Source organism: Podarcis melisellensis, assembly GCF_964234715.1.
Source record: "Podarcis melisellensis genome assembly, chromosome: 6".
NCBI classification, from domain to species: domain Eukaryota; kingdom Metazoa; phylum Chordata; class Lepidosauria; order Squamata; family Lacertidae; genus Podarcis; species Podarcis melisellensis.
In genome coordinates this window covers 18,615,252-18,634,868 of record NC_138538.1, presented here as the reverse complement: position 1 = coordinate 18,634,868, position 19,617 = coordinate 18,615,252, and the positions used below count along the sequence as shown (strand labels likewise).

General features: G+C 43.6%; 1 protein-coding gene across 1 annotated transcript; it reads right to left on the bottom strand.

Annotated features, from left to right (window-relative positions):
- Positions 1-1,188: 1,188 nt before the first annotated feature.
- LOC309372154 (uncharacterized protein) lies at positions 1,189-15,167 on the bottom strand (the record flags this gene model as incomplete). Its single annotated transcript, XM_081915457.1, has 3 exons — positions 14,789-15,167; positions 12,723-13,977; positions 1,189-1,214 (listed from the first exon to the last, which is right to left on the bottom strand). Exons 2-3 carry the CDS (start codon positions 13,903-13,905, stop codon positions 1,189-1,191), a joined length of 1,209 nt encoding a protein of 402 aa, XP_081771583.1. The 5' UTR covers positions 13,906-13,977; positions 14,789-15,167.
- Positions 15,168-19,617: the final 4,450 nt, after the last annotated feature.

The following is a 19,617-nucleotide window of genomic DNA, read 5'->3' as shown; positions in this document are numbered from 1 at the left end:
TGTTAAGGAGGATATCTAAATGGAGTTTATATTACAGGTCAAAGTATGCACGCCACCTGTGTGAAGAAAAACAACAACATCCGGACTCCAGTGTACTCATAAGGAAGTCCGTTTGGCACCATTCTCAACTCTGCTCTGTAGTCCCAAGGCAACTGTATTAGAATTTGTCTAATAATTACCTTTTAAAGCCGTCTAAATTGGTGTCCATCTCATCTTGTGGTTGTAAATTCCATGGGTGGTATTCAACTAAGTTTTACTTTAATAGAGCCCACCCATTAAAATTAAGGGGTCTATTCTGAGTAAAACTTAGCTGAAACCCTATAGTTTCAACCAGGGCCAGCCCAAAGCATTTTGCTACCTGAGGTGAAGCTCAAAATGGTGGACACTCACATGCCTCCATTCTTCATACAGACGCTGACTGGACCGACAGGTGAATCTTACTTCAACACTGGTGATTAGAGAGCACCTTCCATGTACCTGAGGACGGTGGGCTAGCTTGGGAGGCCCAGGGCAGGCCACAGGGCAGTTTTATCCTCCAAAGGCGTGCTGCTGCTCCCTGTACAATGGTGACTACTGCGTGAGGCAGCCATCTGACAATGCCTAATGGTGGCGTTAAGTTCTATCTGTATCTTTCTCTGTGCCAACTTCTCTTTGCCAACTTCCATAGTGTCCCCTACTGGGCCAGTTGAAGCAGAACAGCAGAAAGTAAGGAGAAAGGCAGAAAAAAACAACATACTGGTTTATTCTTTCTTTCCCCCCCTGCTATTGCTCAATCACGTGGCACCACTGAAGTTGTCTCTGCCTTCATTTGGAAAGAAAGAGTCCTGCTCAGTCAGGCCAAAGGTCCATCTAGTCTAGCATACTTTTCTCACAGTGGACAACCAGATGCGGATGAGAAGTCCACAAGCAGGACCTGACCACAACAGTCTCCAGCAGTCTCCACCTGACCTCTTGCAGTCTCCAGCAGCTGATATTTAGAGGTTTACTGTGCTCAGCACTGGAGGTAGAACATAACAGCTCTCAGCATCCTTCACAAACCGCAATTCCCAGGGCATTTGTGGAAACCTTGGGTGCTTAAAATCATATTATGCTGCTTTAAGTGCGCATTGCAGCCAGGGTCATTGTCTCAGCTATCCTCCAAGATCAAATCCCTTTCAATTTCAGTTCACAGAGTGTCATGATTAAGTCTCAGAGGTGGATGGTCTTCGTTGGGACTGGTGGGGAAGAAGGGGGAAAGGCCAACAGTAGGGGGACCCAGAGCCAATGAGAGCTGGAATGAATTTATTCAAGTTTGACCTGCATGCACCTCCCTGCTGAGTTCGACAATGATTCAAGAGGAGGAAGCTAACAGTCAGTGGCACCTCTTGGACTTGATGAAAGCAGAGGGGCAGGTAAATGGGGCAGACTGTGCGGTGCGGACAGTGCCCCATTCCTCCTAATAAACCAGCCTTCACTGTTAATATATACCGTATATTAGGCTCGAGTCTAATGTGCAACCGCATCTAATGCGCACCTTGATTTTTGCAAGGGTAATTTGTCCCCAAAAAGGTGAGTATTAGATTCGAGAAAATATGGTAATTTAATTAAACCTAATAGACAACAACTGGGAAAAGTTTTAAAACCAACTCCATACCCCTTATCAAGGAAAAGAAGAAAGGGTTGTGACTCCTGGGAGACATTGGGTGCAGCCTCCTCCCATACGTAACTCCTTGGGTCCTGAGATCATCTTCACAGGCCCTTCTCCAGGTGCTCCTGCAAAGCGAGAGGAAGGCCTTTTTGGTGGTGGCACCCTGACTGTGGGACACGCTCCCCAGAGAGGCTCACCTGCTGCCTGCTTTGTGGTATTTTTGTCATCAGGTAAAAACTTATTTCCCACAATTTAAAAAACTAATGTCTGTTTACTTCTTGGTCATCTTTTATGTTTTTTAATAGTCCTCTCTCTCCACCCCTTTTCCTTCCCCCCACCCCATCACCATCTGTTTCCTCTTTCTCCCTCCTTCCTCCCCCCCTTTAACTCTTGTTCTGGGAAAACATAAAGAAGAAGAAGAAGGTGGCAGCCGTATTCCTGGCATGACCCACCTCTGGTTGCCTTGCACACAACCCACGGGTTGAGGACCCAGTCATGGACTAAAGAGGTGGAGAAATGTATAGAAAATTCTAGAAGTGCAGGAAAGAAGAAAAGTGTGTGCATTTGGGCCCTAGAGGGAAGGAGATTGCACCATCAATCTGCAAGGGAACTTAGCATTCTCCGCTCCGAGGGAGGGAGAGTGAGAGGAGCGAGGAGGGAGGGCCCTGGGTTTGTCATGCCTTCAGCAGGCAGAGCATTCAGCCCCTGGGTAGGGAGCAACCAGCATCGTTATGTTAGGAGAGGCTCCCTACTCCACACCAGCTCTGAGCTTGGCTCAGAGACTCCCTAGCTCAGCTCTGGAAGAAAGATCCTTTTGCATTGTTAACATAGGGAAGCTACTGGTTGGACTCTCAAACTCCCCTTCAGCCCTGGCCAGTATGGCTAACAGTTGATGGGCATTGCAGTTCAACAACAGTCAGGGTACCATAAGTCCCCCTAGCCCAGTTATACAGCAAGGGGAACAAATCCCCCGCCCCCTTGGCTTTGAATCAACTTCTTCCAAAGTGGTGGGCAGGTGCATGTACAGGGACAAAGTGTAGTGGTAATTTTAGACCACAGACTTCATGGGATACCTCAGTCGGTAGAGCACGAGGCTCTTAATCTATGTTTCTATGGTCTTACAGAATGGTCCTCTTTAGATGGCAGCCTGCATTACTTCACTTGTTTTAAAAAGTGTGGTAAACTCAGTACTCACATGGCAGCAGGCTTTGTGTTCCCCACTATCTTTTTAAAATGTATTTATTTATTATTTATTTTTATGAACAGAAATTTACAATCAAACTATTTGTGTAAGCATTTTGTGAGATTCTCTGAATCTCGTGACTCCCCCCCCATACCCTACAATCATTAAGACTACATATCAATATGTTCTCCACTATTTTCATTTTTCCAGATAAATCGTCGTTACTTTACAAGCGATTCTTATAGTCCAGCTAAAGTTTTGATTTGCTTACAATGGTCTCCTAAGTAAATTATCAGTTTTCCCCATTCCCTTTTAAAGTCCTTGTCTTCTTGGTTCCTGAGTCTCCTGGTTACTTCTGCCATTTCGGCATAGTCCGGCAGTTTGGATTGCCATTCTTCCCTCATTGGGGTTTTTGCTTCTTTCCATTTTGGGGGCTAGTAGCATCCGTGCAGCTGTGTTTTAATGTACCGTATTTTTTGCCCCATAGGACACACCGCACCTAGTTTTTTTGGGGGGGAATAAAGGAAAAAAACAATATTCCCCCCCCGAGCTTCCCCCGACCCTAGCCCCAGAACAGCCTGCTATCCGCAAGCCTAGGGAGCCGCGCCGGTCTCCCCAGGCTTGCGGAGAGCTGCGCGAAGCCCGGACGCGCTCTTCAGCGCACCCGAGGCCTCGGAATGCAGGCAGCTCTGCACAACCTTTGGGAGCCTGGCGCAGCTTCCCGCCAGGCTCCCGAGGGTTGCGCAGAGCTGCGCGGAGCACGGGAATGCAGGCAGCTCTGCGCAACCCTCCGGAGCCCGGCTTGGCTTGGCGCCGGGCTCCCGAGGGTTGCGAAGAGCTTCCTGAAGCCTGGAGAGCGAGAGGGGTCGGTGCGCACCGACCCCTCTCACTCTCCAGGCTTCAGCGAAAGCCTGTATTCGCCCCATAGGACGCACACACATTTCCCCTTCATTTTTGGAGGGGAAAAAGTGCGTCCTATAGGGCGAAAAATACGGTATTTTTAATCTCTTGTTGGAAGCTGCCCAGAGTGGCTGGGGAAACCCAGCCATATGGGCGGGGTACAAGTAATAAATGGTGATGGTGATGATGATGATGATGTCACGTATATGACACAGTGTCACTTTAATGTGTTCCCTACTATCAATCCCCCCTTCCCAATTCAGTCTGAAACAAATACAACAAAGGTTATAGTTCTCCAAATCTAGTGCCCCAGCCACGAATTTATCTTTCCTGTGGCCCTCCTATTTCTGCAGTATCAACTCATCGGTACATAGTGCAGGATGCTATGTTCTAGGAAAAGAGACACATTCATAGGAGACTCAGTTGGAGAGAGAGGCATGCTGAGGTTGACTATGGTTGCCTAAGGGAGATGCATCATTCTAACAGGGAGGCTCTCGGAATCCACTTCTGCTTGAAATTCTAGACATAATACTTACAATGGATTTCAACGGAAACAAAATCCTGCAGACTTTTACACCTCATTGAAGAATACCTTGCCTGTTTTGCTTCCTCTTTCCTTTGGCTTCCTTCATTCTGCTTCCTTCCTTCCTAAGAACAGATAGAGATCCCTGCTGAATCAGGCTAAAGGCCTATCTAGTCCAGAAGACAGGAATGCCTGGCGTGCTCTGGTCCATGGGGTCACGAAGAGTCGGACACGACTAAACGACAAAATTCTGTTCTCACAATAGCCAGCCAGATTCCTGTGGGAAACCTGCAAGGCGTGATCTTTACCTCCTTTCCCCTCTTTCTGCGGTTCCTCAAATTTGTTTTTAATATCGTCTGCAATCCAAATTAACTTAATTTGCTCATTTATTCATCTTCTTTAAATATAATGCAGGTTGTTACAACAATCCTGCCAATGTTTTTATCTGTTTATAATTTATCTGTAAATATTCAATAAACCATTTCCATTCTTTTGTAATAATAAAAAATTGTTATCTTGATTTCTTATTCTTCTGGTTAAGTTTCACCAATTCTTCATATTCCATAAGTTTTTGTATTCATTTTTCCTTTGCTGGGACTTCTGCTTCTTTCCATTTTTGGGCAACTAACATTCTTGCCACTGTAGCCGCATACATAAATAAGTTTCTATACATTTTAGTTAGTTCTGTCCCTCTAATTCCCAAAAGAAAGGCTTTTAGGGGTTTTTACAAAGGTTATTTTAAACATCCTTTTCATTTCATTATATATCATTTCCGGTAAGCTTTAACCTTACTACAAGACCACCACATATGATAAAAAGAACCTTCTTTCTCTTTACATTTCCAGCACTTATTTGATTTAGATTTATACATTTTTGCCCACTTATTGGGTGTTAGCTGTAAGGCACTGTTTCCCACTCAAATTTGGGAGCTTGGTGATGGTGGTGAGAGGGATCCTGAACCCTCAATGACACCACTCACCTCCCTTTTCAGTGCCACTTGGTCATGTGTTCATGTCAGTGACATCCAGGTTTCTTCCAAGGAACCAGGGGCCTACCCATTGGCTACCATGAAGGCAGTTGGATGAGAGTTGACCTATGATTACAGTTGGGATTCATCTAAGGAAGGCAGATAAATCTAACTCAATCCACATTTTAACATGAACTTAGCTAATTTGCAGTTCCCAAAACAATATGTGCATTTCCTCGAATTTTGCAGTGCAGTTCTTCAACGAAAGGAATACGGAAATACATATTTTATGAGAAAGTGTGCATTATGTTAGTGAAAATAACATACAAAATGCATTATATTAAGGGAAATTGCCAGCAAAAATGTGCGTATCAGAGGAAATTGCATACAAAAGCTGTATATTAGGAGAAATGGGTGCAAAAGGGCTGGTAAATGTTCTTTAATTTTAGTGATTTTTTTGTTATATTTCCCATCTTGAGTGTTTTATTGCTATTGATTTGCATCATTTGTATTATGCTTTGATGTTTTATCATTGTTTTACATTTTAATGTGGTTGTAAGAATATTTTCTGACAAATGAGTCAGAAATTCATTCATTCCACCACTCACTGAACAAATGATGCTTATGAATATCTGCTAGCCTGGGTCGCAGTTTGTTACTTGCGTTTTAGCCTAAGGGCCCAGGGCAGTTTACAATGATTAAAGCACAATATTTAATGTTAAAACACAGTATAGTGGTACCTCTGGTTAAGAACTTGATTCGTTTCAGAGGTTCGTTCTTAACCTGAAACTGTTCTTAACCTGGGGTACCACTTTAGCTAATGGGGCCTCCCACTGCCTCCGTGCCGCAATTTCTGTTCTCATCCTGAAGCAAAATTCTTAACCCAAGGTACTATTTCTGGTTTAGCGGAGTCTGTAACCTGAAACGTCTGTAACCCGAGGTACCACTGTATTGCATAGTTTAAAACAATTTAAAATTATAGAAATAATCTGACCCCAAAGATTATTCTAAGAGGTTTAGGCTGTAATCCTTAACTGAGAACCAGGACAAAGCATCCTATATCATTTTGTTGGATATCTGAGATTTCAGCAGATGTGGCTTGCAGGTTGCCACCCTCCTGGTGATGCTAGCCTTCCTACCATTTGTGATTTCATCCCCAGCTTTTGAAGACTATGGGAGCATGATTTGGCTAACAATGGGGAAGGTTAAGGGCTTAGATTTCAGCTGCAAACACACCATGCATTATTTTAAAGCACATTTGAAGCATGCACCTCTGCAAGAATCCTGCGAACGGTGGTTTACCCCTCACAGAGCTGCAATTTCTGGCACCCTTCCCAGGATTCTTGGCGAGTGTGTGCTATCAATGTACGGTATGCGTGCCGCCTTCATTAGGAGCTCTCTTGCCGCTTCCCCTTGCAAAATCTGCCTTGTGGAGAGAGCTCTCTTCCAAACGGTTTGGAAGAGCATCTCCAAAGAGCTCCCTCTCAGAGGTGAAGTGGGAGGCAACACCATCTCTGCATTGGCAGTAGACATTCCATCACACATGCCTTCCTGATTCCCTGCATCACATTCTGGGAGAGCCAAAGGGGAAAGTTTGACCCCAAAGGACTTCCTTCTAGGAAAGACCCTGTGCTCTTTCACCCGGCCTCTCTGTGAAGCGTGGGGGAACTGACTCAATTTGTGAGGCAGAGAGCTGCCGAGTTCTTAGATTCCAGGGCCAAGAAATACTAATAGGATCCATAAGGTTTGGAGCCAGTTCTGGGAGGTTTCCGAACCTTCTTTGCTTTCCCCCGCAGAGTTTTGATGCATATTCCAGTAAACTCATTCATTATCTAGACCAGCTTTGATTCTTTGGTGCAACTGCAGATGAGTCAAATGAAATTCAGAACGGAATTTCCCAACCAGCTCCTCTTGAGGTGAAAAATTTCACTGATCCCCTAAGAACATAAGAAGAGCCAGCTGGATCAAGCCAGTGACCCATCTAGTCTAGCATCCTGTTCTCACAGTGACCAGCAAGATGTCTTTAGGAAATCCACTAGCAGGATCTGAGCACAGGAGTACTTTCCCTAGCTATCATGGTTAGCAGTCATTGATAGCGTGATCCGCCATGGATTTGTCCATTCTGAAGCCATCTGATTTGGTCCCCATCCCTGCCTTCTGTGGGAGTGAGTTCCATAGTTTAACTATGTGCTGCATGAAGAAGTTTGTTTTGTCCTTCCTGTATCTTCCAACATTCAACTTCATTGGGCGTTCACAAATACTCGTGTTGTGAGGAGAAGAAGAAGAGGAGTTTGGATTTGATATCCCGCTTTATCACTACCCGAAGGAGTCTCAAAGCGGCTAACATTCTCCTTTCCCTTCCTCCCCCACAACAAACACTCTGTGAGGTGAGTGGGGCTGAGAGACTTCAGAGAAGTGTGACTAGCCCAAGGTCACCCAGCAGCTGCATGTGGAGGAGCGGAGACGTGAACCCGGTTCACCAGATTACAAGTCTACCGCTCTTAACCACTACACCACACCAGCTCCACGTTCAGCCCACATTCTCCATGCCCTTAATTCTATAAACTATCATGTCACCTGTTGCTTGCCTGGTCTCTAAACTAAAAAGTCCCAAATGCCTTCGACTGAGCATCTAGCTTTGTATTATCTACAGCAGGCATAAATCAACATGATACCCTCCACATGTTTTTGAACTCCCATCACCCCTGAATGTTGGCCATGTTGGTTGGGGCTGATGGGAATTGGAGTCAAACAACATCTGGAGGGGCCACAGATTCCCGGTCCCTTGTCTAGAAGTGATTAGAAGCAGCTCTCCAAGGTTTTATATATGTTTCCTCCCCGCCCAGTCCTACTTGGAGGTGCTGGTGCCAGATCCTGGGACTTCCTACATGTAAATCATGTGCTCCATGGGTGAGTTACAGCCCTTCCTCAAAACCATCCATGCTACACGAATTCAGTTTTGAGTGCTACTCAGGTATGTTTGTTCTTTCCCTCACTTCAGGAAGCACCTTGACAAAACATTTGGAGGGGGGAGAGGCAGGCTGTGCGTGTGTTCAGGGTGGCCAAGAGAAAATTATCCTTGATGTTTCCAAGTACATGCAGATAAGTGAGGAAGGAAGCTCCATTTGCATGGAGGGATATTTGCAAGGTTTCGGCAATTTAGTTTTGCAGCAGAAGACCAGAACAGGATGGGGACGAGGCATGTTAAAAGAGAAGGAGTTTTCACTAGGCAGAATGCCAAAAGAACTTGACAAGAAATGGAGACAATCCCAGAGGAGCTAATTCATTTTCCCTTATCTGCATTTGGCAGAGCTGCACGGCGTGAAGACCACTCGCTGTGCATATGTTCTGCAGCCTGCCGTCCCTCAAGCTCCCTGCCTGCGAACGGCCTCCCAGGAAACACATTCTTTCTAAGAAATGCTTAAGAAATCGGATTAAGAAATGCTTGTTAGCTGACTCAGTCGTTCTGAATCCCCTCCCCTCCATACCGTTAGGTGCTCACTATTATTTCATTTATTTAGAACATTTTTTAATCCCACCTTTCTAGTGTGTGTATGCGCCACTCGGGACAGCTCACACAAAACTTAAAATGCTATTGCAAAAAAAGAAAGAGTCAAGAGTTTTTTATTTAAAAAAAATTGATCCCATCCTGATATTTGCAGAAATCTCTGTGACAAGGGTGGGTGCCCTCTAAGTGTTTTGGGCTTCAACTCCCATCAGCGCCAGACAGCATGGTCAATGGTCAGGGGTGATGGGAGTTGTAGTGCAGAACATCTGGAGAGCACCAGGTTAGGGAAGGCTGCACTAGAGCAACAATGATGTTAACATCAATATGGCACTGTTATTCCAGTGTGGTGTAGTGGTTAAGAGCAGTAGACTCGTAATCTGGGTAACCGGGTTCGCGTCTCCGCTCCTCCACATGCAGCTGCTGGGTGACCTTGGGCCAGTCACACTTCTCTGAAGTCTCTCAGCCCCCCTCACCTCACAGAGTGTTTGTTGTGGGGGAGGAAGGGAAAGGAGAATGTTAGTCGCTTTGAGACTCCTTCGGGTAGTGATAAAGCGGGATATCAAATCCAAACTACTACTACTACTACTACTACTACTTCAGCTTACTACCAACTGTGTCCAATTTTGCTCATCTCCCTTGCTTATATTTTTGTGCTTTGCTTATCGCATTCTGTTCTGAGGGTGCTTGTTCCTAAATACGGCAGTGTGTCCCAGCACAGGACAATGTGCTTCTCTTTGGATATGTGTACCCAGAACTGGAAAGTTTTATTAGAACATTCTTGGTTCTGTCAGATGCCCTAGTGCAATCTTGTGACAGCTTGTAATACTATCTGGCTGGCATTCAATGTGCCAAGTTCACGGCAGGACAACCATCCCACCTACTTGGTCAAGGCTTTAGAGCAGCCCCAGGAGGAACTCCTGAACTTTGAAGAATCCATTTCAAGTTTTATACAGAATCAACTGCATGCTGTTTCTGAGGTTGGCTTCCCCACACTCCTACTTTTTCTGGTCAACACTAGATTATAACTATCACCACCACAGTTAATTGACTGCTCCTTCAAACATGGTAGGACATGCTTAGAAATAAAAACGTAAGTTGAACTTTTCCATATAAAATCAATGGTCTAATTGGAGAAAGGGACAGGTGAATCTGTCAATTTTGGTTTCTCTTGGTTTCTCACTTTTAAGTTTAATTCCCCACATTTCCACAGCAATTTGCAATTTTTCAGAAAAAATAGGCTTCATGTGAATTTATCAGTATTTTCCTAATATGCACATTTCCGTATGCTATTTTGCCTGATACACACATTTTTGCAAAACATCTCCCCTGATTTCAGGCATTTTGCATGCGATTTTCACCAATAAGTATGAATTTATGCACCATTTACTCCCGTCAATGCATTTCTGAACACATTACTTGGCTTGAGAACCTGCAGAATGCAAGAAGTGCCAGCATCAAAGAATGGCTGCGATTTCGCTTGCATAATGGTTTGGAAAGTATGAATTACGAAGGTTCTCCTTTCAATGAGAACTGAATCTAATCTTGTGGTTCGCATGAATGTTTATTGAATATTTTATTGTAAATGTTCTACATTTTTATTATTGCAATGTTGACTGTTCTGAATTGCTTTGGTATTCCCTGAATGAAAAGTGGCCTAAAATGATCTCACTAAAGAAAGACCTAATATTATGAACACACACATCAGGCCATGCACTCGTTGAACATATTTCAACCGCTGGTCTCAACCAAAAGCATGCCGGTAACAATCTTCATGTCCAAGTAGAGCACACATTTTGCAATTCTCTCAAAGAGCCAGCTAGCTTTTTAAAAAAACAACAACAACAAAACCACCATTCCTTTCCAAACCTTCCATCCTGAAGCTAGCTTCATAGACCTTGTTCTAATTCTCAAGCATTAGCTGCACTGCCACATATATGCAGATGCATGTTCAGCAGGTTTCTTTAAATAAATAAATAAATAAATCTGGAGGAAAATATATAATTATATACAGTAGGCTAACTTTGATTCTTTGGTGCAACTAAGGATAAGACAGAATTTCTCAGGAAATAATTTTCTGACAATTTGTTTATTTCAAGGGCCTCTTGAGTTGGAGAATTACACACATCCCCCTGCAGAGTATTCAGCAACGCACACATGCGTGAATTCTTAATATCGTTTCATATTATTTTAATATTGTTGAAGGGAGCAAAGGGCTGGGCCGTGCTCGGAAAACATTGTGAAAATGATATATAGGTGGTACATGACCCCAGTCAAACTTGCAAAAATATATCATCGGTCTGATAATAAATGTTGGAAATGTAAGGGGGCTGAAGGCACATTTTTTCATCTTTGGTGGACATGCCCAAAAGTGAAGGCCTTCTGGGAAATGATCTATAATGAGCTAAAAAGGGTGTTTAGATACACCTTTCCTAAGAAACCAGAGGCCTTCCTATTGGGCATTGTGGACCAAAAGGTGTTAAAGAAGGATAGAACTTTTTTTATGTATGCAACTACAGCAGCAAGAATACTAATTGCAAAATATTGGAAGATACAAGATCTTCCCACGCTGGAAGAGTGGCAGACGCAGTTGATGGACTATATGGAACTGGCTGAAATGACGGGCAGAATCCGAGACTTGGGAGAAGAAACAACGGAAGAGGATTGGAAAAAATTTAAGGACTATTTACAAAAATATTACAAGTTGTATGAATGTTAAGAATCTGCATGACTCGGAAATTTTAGCTCCCGCAATTAGATTGGGAAAGTAGAAAATTAAGTGATAAGTAAGAAAGAGTTGAAATTTAAAGTTATTTTATATATTATTTTAAGGTATAAATAATTGACAAAAATACTTTAAATTTAGAAGTGAGATATTTCGAAAGATACAAATAAGGTATGAAACAAGGTAATAACTTGCTGATATGCTTTATTGTAAAGAACGCAAGGTGGGGGAGATGTGGGGAAGTCCAGCTAGTAATGTAAAAATGTATTTGAAAGTTGGATTGTTCTTCTTTTTCTTCTTTTTTTGTTTTTTTTTCCCCTATCTGTTTTTCTAAGATTCTACATTTTTGATTTTGTAAATTGAAAACGCAATAAAAATCTTCATTTAAAAAAAAAAAAGGGCTGGGCCGTGCTCCACCTTGCCATCGTTCTCTCTTAACCCAGAGTTTCCTTCATCTGCCAACTAGCAAGAGCATTTTTGCTACACCTTGAGTTGAATTTTCTCTCATAATGAATTTTCCCTTCTGACAAAGAATAGTCAGCAATGAACCCACCCCTTTTGCACCACAAGTAGACTGGAGAATTTAAGGAGGCCATTTTCACTCAGCTCTAGATGAAACATAATTGAACATATAAAATTCAACTGTATTATTTCCCCTCTCCATATAGTTTTAACACGAGAAAAACTCATACTCCCAAGTGTTTGAGAATGTCACACATTACATCAGTCTTCCGTTTTCCACATTTCAACATTAGTTTGCAATTATATATATATATATATATATGCTTTCGTAGATTTTCACGGGTACAGGAATGCAGGTTTTGGTGTCCTCGGGTGTCTTCCCGTGTAAAAGTTGGGGTGTCTAGGCGACGTTTCGACGAGGTCTCACTCGTCATCTTCAGGCTGGTGCTTTCGGCTTCTTGTTACTGGAACAGAGCAGGATCTCAGTGTTTGAGTTCCTATAAATACTGTTGAGGGGGTGTGGTGTATAGCCTCCAATGTTCTGGGCAGAGAGGAAGTTCCCAGGCTAGTGTGCCTTTTCTTCTTTTGTTCCTTAATTACTTGAGGGATATCTTGAGTGATTTCTTGAGTGATATCCTGAGTACCACTTAGGTGGGTCATTAGGTGTGGATTAGTTGCTAAAGTCTTTGTGTCTTGACCTCTTGAACTTTGTGAAGAGTTTTTCTGAGAAGATGGCTGTACTGCACTTAGTTGTGCTCTGGCTTGGCTTCGTGTATAGGGGCGAGCTGTGGTTTTGTGGCCTGTGTCAGCCAGATCTGTGTAGGGATTGCAGGGGGGTGCAGCATCCGTAGTGTGTCCTAGGGAGCCATCAGGTTTTTTGTAGATTAGGACGTCAAGGAAGGGAAGTTGGTTGTTGGCTTCTATTTCCATAGTGAATTGTATTTTGGGGTGTAGGCTGTTGAGATGTGTGAGGAAGCTATCCAGTTTTTCCTTCCCGTGTGGCCAAATTACAAAGGTGTCGTCAACATATCTGAGCCAAAGTTTGGGTTTGTGTTCTGACTTGTCTAAAGCATTGGTTTCAAAGTGTTCCATGTACAGGTTTGCGATGACCGGTGAGAGGGGTGATCCCATAGGTGCTCCTTCTATCTGTTTGTATCTTTGTCCATTGTGGATGAAGTACGTGTTGGTTAGGCAGTGGTTGGTCAGGTCCAAGATGTATTCGGGGGGATTGTATTTGTTTTGAATGGCTGTCAAGGCTTCATTAATGGGCACTTGTGTGAAGAGAGATACAACATCGAAGCTCACAAGTAGGTCATTAGGATGTAGGTTTTGCTTCTTTATTGTTTCTATGAACTGGAAGGAGTTTGGAACGTGTGAAGAGATGGATTCTGCATAGGGCTGAAGTTGCTTGGCGAGAAATTTAGCGAGATTTTGTAGAGGTGAGCCTATGGAGCTGACTATTGGTCTGATTGGTGTTCCTTCTTTGTGTATCTTGGGGAGGCCGTAGAGTTTGGGGCATCTGGATGATTTTTCTCTGGGGATGATTCTTAGCTGGATTTCTTCACTGATAGGAGAGGCTTTTATTTTGGATTTGGTGGTTTTTTCCAGATAGGTGGTGGGATCTGTTTTTATAGGTTGGTAGGTAGGATCTTGGAGTAGATTTGATAGTTTTGCTTGGTAGTCCGATGTGTTCATCACAACAGTGGCATTACCTTTGTCTGCTGGGAGAATGATTATGTTGTTGTCTTTCCTCAGGTTGGTGAGTGCTTTCTGTTCTTCTTTGTGTAAATTGCTTCTGGGTGGTTTGCTGGAGCAGAGGATGTTGGTGACTTCAAGTCTGATTTTATTGGCTTCATCTGGGTTGATTTTGGTTAGGCTAGCTTCGACTCCGCATATGATGTTTTCCGTGGGGATGCGTCTCGGGGCGACTGCAAAGTTGAAACCTTTGGAGAGTACTTTGGTTTCAGTTGTGGTGAGGATCCTGTCTGATATGTTATGTACTGTTTGTTTCATGGGTTGTTGTGGAGGGTGGCTGGGCTTCTGGCGTTTCTCTAGTTTGTGGAGTTTGTTGGTGTGTGTGTCTGTCTTATGTGAGGTCTCCGTTTCAGCTCTCCAGACGGCTAGTTGTTTGCATTTGTCCCAGAGTGCAGGGTGGATTTTGTTACAGAGTTTGAGGTGAAGAGTGAGCAGAGTGAGCAGATCTTTGTTGGTTTGGTTTAGTAGGTATCTTTTCTTGTGTAGTTCGTTTCTGATTAGGGATAGTTCAGTTCGTTTCAGGATCCTTTCGGTAGCTGGGGTTTTAGAATGGAATTTAAGTTGGAAGCATGTGGGAATTAAGTTGTTGTCTCGGCAGTTGCGTAGGAACAAGAGATCACATAAGATGGTGGCTCTTCGGACTTCTAGTTTCTCGTAGGTTCTTGTCAGCTGGAAGCAACTCTCTTGTCAGCAACTCTCATCTCCAGAACCAAACGCCTGGCTGACAAAGACCACTTGACAACTGAGTTACAGAATCTCTCAAATGTGTTAATTGCCAATGGATACCAGCAAAACAGGGTTACGAAGCTAATCCAAAAAGAAACACCCCCCAAAAACCAAGACACAGAAGAAAACAATGGCATGGCCCTCCTTCCTTATATCAAGGGCACTACAGATAAAATTAGCAAAATCCTCCATAAACACAATATCAAAACAGCCTTTTGCACCAACCAAAAAATAGCCAATATCCTCAGAAACCCCAAGGATAAAATCCAGTTGGAAAACCAAGGGGTCTACGAAATACCCTGCAAAGTCTGCCCAGCCACGTACATTGGACAAACAAACAGACGAATAAATGCACGTATCGCAGAACACAAGAATGCCGTCAAAAAAGAAGAAAAAACTTCCTCTCTTTTCCAACACATGAAAGAAACAGGACACGAAATTAATTTTGCAGATTCCAAATTGCTCTTTAACATGGAACATCACCACAAGAGAATAATCATGGAAGCCATCGAGATAGAGAAACACCCTCACAACATGAACAAGCGTGACGACACATCCCGCTTGCCAGACATCTGGAAATTAGCCCTCCCCACAAAAACTGACACCAGATCCAGAGGCACACAGAACGCCATCACCAATCAACCACACCAGACCCAAACCCAGACCCTCTCCACAGATAAATTACAGACACCATCCAGTAGCCAAACCATGGTGGCACCTCCGGATGCTGCACCCCCCTGCAATCCCTACACAGATCTGGCTGACACAGGCCACAAAACCACAGCTCGCCCCTATACACGAAGCCAAGCCAGAGCACAACTAAGTGCAGTACAGCCATCTTCTCAGAAAAACTCTTCACAAAGTTCAAGAGGTCAAGACACAAAGACTTTAGCAACTAATCCACACCTAATGACCCACCTAAGTGGTACTCAGGATATCACTCAAGAAATCACTCAAGATATCCCTCAAGTAATTAAGGAACAAAAGAAGAAAAGGCACACTAGCCTGGGAACTTCCTCTCTGCCCAGAACATTGGAGGCTATACACCACACCCCCTCAACAGTATTTATAGGAACTCAAACACTGAGATCCTGCTCTGTTCCAGTAACAAGAAGCCGAAAGCACCAGCCTGAAGATGACGAGTGAGACCTCGTCGAAACGTCGCCTAGACACCCCAACTTTTACACGGGAAGACACCCGAGGACACCAAAACCTGCATTCCTGTACCCGTGAAAATCTACGAAAGCAAATATATATATATATATATATATATATATATATATCCCTGCAAAAATTCATTAATATTTCAGTGCAAAAGTCTCCTAATATACACATCTTTGTATGCAATTTTGCCTAATGTGAGCTGCCTTGGATCCCAATCTGAATAGTAATACATTAAAATATATGTACTTGCAAAGCCATTTCCCCATATATAGTGCGTTTTTGCGCACATTTCACTGCAGTATTGTATATGCATTTTGTACTAACCGGAGAGCTACGCTGCAGAATTTGGAAAAGCGTGGACTTCCAAGGATGGCTTTCTATGCACTGTTTCAGAAAGCACTTATTAGGGAGGTTTGCCTTTCCATGTGAACTGAATCAGATTTCTCCTGCATTCCTAGCACTGTTCACTTCTAATTTGCCTGTGATCATTGTGTGGCAAGGTCCTGAACCGTCCCCCATTGTAGAATAAAGACACTTGACACCAGAATATAGGTTAATGGGCTGAAAAAGGCCACAACTTTATTGATTACAGAATGTGAGTGGTATTGGCTTAGGCATGGGAAACAATGACTATATCTGACTCTTGCCCACCTGCCGGGAGTCTAGTAAGGGTTAACCACCGATAGGGTGGTTGCACATCAACTAGGAATTCCCACAGGGCCACCAACGGGGGTCATGGTATGGCCCTGGCCCCTGTCTGGAAGTTAAAAGAGGGTGTGAGCCTGGCCGCAGCTTGTTTAAATTGGCTAAGCCACACCCCCTTTGGCCGATTGGACTGACCAATATGAAAAGACGTGGCCAGGAACTCCATGTGACAAGGAACTATCTAACCCTGTAAGACAGAGTTGTTCCGCCTGGCCTTTGGCTTGGAATCAACTTGATCCCCTCCCCCTCTTTCTTTTTTCCTTTCTCCTTCTGTGATGGAACTCCTATTTGGGGACTTCCCTGGCTTTTTTCTGGCCCACGTAGGACCAGCCTGGATAGTTGGCCTTGGTGAAGACTTGACATTTTCATCCCCCAAAAAGTTTTTGATTTGAGTTTCTACTGAAATGAGGCTGCATTTTAATGTTGTATTTTAATCTTGTTTTTAAGTTGTATTTCAATCAATTGTTTTTATACCTGGTGTTAGCCGCCCTGAGCCCAGTCTTGGCTGGGGAGGGCGGGGTATAAATAAAATAATTTATTATTACTATTATTATTATTAGAACTGTGTGCACGGGTCGGGCTCATGATCTGACCGCAACGTCGACTCCCTGCAAGGAGAATCGGCATTCCACTAGAGACATTCACTTTTTGACCACCCCTCACCAGAGACATTCCTAGAAGCAGATTCTCTGTAAGGTGATGAATTGTGGAAAACATGGAGCAAGTGACAACCCCCGAGAAAGTTTCCTGGGCTTTGTCCTTTGCTAAACAAAAAAAGGGAGAAGTCATCTGAGCAGCAGCGCCTTGTTTATATTTTGTGGCCATATGAGTCAAAGACATTGGGGTGGGGGAGGGGGGAGGGAGCAAGGCTGCCACAAAAACCGTTTCAATGAAATTAAACTAAAGCAACCCATGACTCATTACCAGGCAGTAAAAACAAAAACAAGATCGTTTAGGGCTAAATCATGACAGTGAAGTTACATGGAAAAATACAACAGGCTGGATAAATGCTTCTAGTGTAAATAATCGTTCGCCACTGATTATGATGGGAGAGCTGTAGGCGTACAACCTTTCTTCAGTGTAGAGCAGCTGGATCCCAAACATATAGCTGACACCCTACTCACATGGGCCCCAGTTAAATCTCCGCAGTGTGTATTCCTTGTAGATCAGTTTCATTGTTGGATTGTGTGTCCAGTCTTGCCGTTAGCCATTTGCCTGCTCGCCTAGGGTGAGTAAAAGTTCTTTGTAGGTGAGTAGATGGCCTTGACGTTATGTGCATTATGACATTATGATGCATATTTTGTACCCTGGTAATCCCTTCCCCTCGTACTTATCCACAAGGCTGCAAAAGGGCATAGAAACTGATCAGGAAACTGATCAGGTAGAAATAAAAAGAGACTGTGAAGAGATCTGAAAGGACATTTCCAAACTGTGTGAATGGGTGGTAAAATGGCAAATGCAACAAGCATAAACCTATGCAGGTTAGGGCAAAATTTGACATATAAGCTTACGGTGTCTAAACTGGCAGTAACTAATGAGACCTTTGCTGTTGTATGAGATGGCTCTGTGAAGATGTTGACCCAGTGTGCAACAGATGAGGAAAAAGGCAAATTTCATGCTAGGGATCACCAGGAAAGGAATAAAAAATAATGCTGTTATACAAATTTATAGTGTGACCACATTTGTAATCATAGCTGCCAAGACTCCAGGGGGGCAAGACTCTTTGGGGCTCCTCAATCTTCTTTCTTTCTTTCTTTCTTTCTTTCTTTCTTTCTTTCTTTCTTTCTTTCTTTCTTTCTTTCTTTCGGAGGTTAGGCCCCTCCATTCGTTGTTCAGGCTGAACACAGAGTCAAGCAAAGAGCAGTGTCAGGATGTTGAGTGACATTGTGTGTGCGACGTCCGGACATCACTAGCATTTTCCCTTCCCTTTGATAATTTTTGAAAGTAATTTCTTTCTCGTCGAAGTGCATAGAACCACCAGAAAAAGAACCCAGGATACATTTTTGACTCAGCATGTGATTCAGCCCCCGTCAATTCCACTGCAGAAACTGACCCAAGTGCAGGGAAGTGCACACTTAACAGGGCTCTGGAATTTCATCTTATTTGGATCAGGCCTTGGGTAATCTTCCAGGCAACCCTCAGATGTGATCACAAGCCAACACACTCTTTGGAAGCGCTCTGGAATCTCTGCCAGGAAAACTCTGGCACTCAGATACCCAGGCTGCAAGTCAGGACTGAGGAACGTTACCGCCAGTTTGGGAAAAATTTTCTAGTGCCTGTCAGTGGCATAAATGATTGCACCTAAACACAATCACTCACTCCCACGCCAAAAAAGTAAAATAAATCCTCTCCTTTCCTCTCTCTCAACTATTTTCTTCCTGCAGTGAAATTGCCTTGTGGCTACTTTTCCCTTGGATTTGTTCCCCTTGCCAATGGCAAATTTGAACTTCGAGTTCATGGAAATAAATTAGCAAGCATGTCATCATGCTTTCAGTGAACTGGAGATAGTGCCTGCCATGTAAACTCTATCTTGTTTTTAAAAGGCTGGAAGGTCTATTGTTATTGCTGCAGCTTTTAGGGACCGCCCCTGAAAAGAAAAATTGTCTTCTACCCCCAAGACCCACTGATTTTGGCAGTAGGTGGTAAAATGAAAAAGAATTAAGAATTAAGGTAAATGCAACACAGAGCCCTGGGCTGTACCTTAGTGAGAGAGAATTTGCTTTGCTTGCAAAAGTTCAATCTATGTCATGAAAACCCTTCCAGGAACTCAGAGTGGCATACATGGATAGACCTATTCTCCTTGCATTTATACTGCAGATACACACACACACACACACACACACGGTGGAACCTTGGTTCTCGAACAGCTTAGTTGATGAAACAATCGGCTCGCAAATGCCGAAAACCCAGAAGTACATATCCCGGTTTTCAAATGTTTTTCGGAAGCCGGATATCCAATGCGGCTGTCAGCTATTGTTTCCGGGGCGCCTGCACCAATCTGAAAACCGCATCTTGGTTTTTGAACGTTTCGGGAGTCTAACACACTCCCGGAATGGAATGCAATCCACCCTAGAAAAGGTTATGTTGTTTTGTGGCATACAAATGGTGTACATGAATAAGCTGAGTTTTGGAAACTGCTGCAGTAGAAAGTGGAAACAGCCTCCCCTGAATGATGCAAAGATGTAAGGCGATAGCCTAGATGACTCCTTCTCCAAGTGCTGGTGCCTGTCTCAAAGCTGATCTCTAGCTTGGGGTAATTCCACTCTAGTTATCTAAAATTCCCAGCGTAGTTTTGAAATAGCTTCACATGCCTTCACTTCCTCACCTAAAATCTGCTGGGTGGTTTTTTCCTCCATCCCCCACTTCGACAAACAT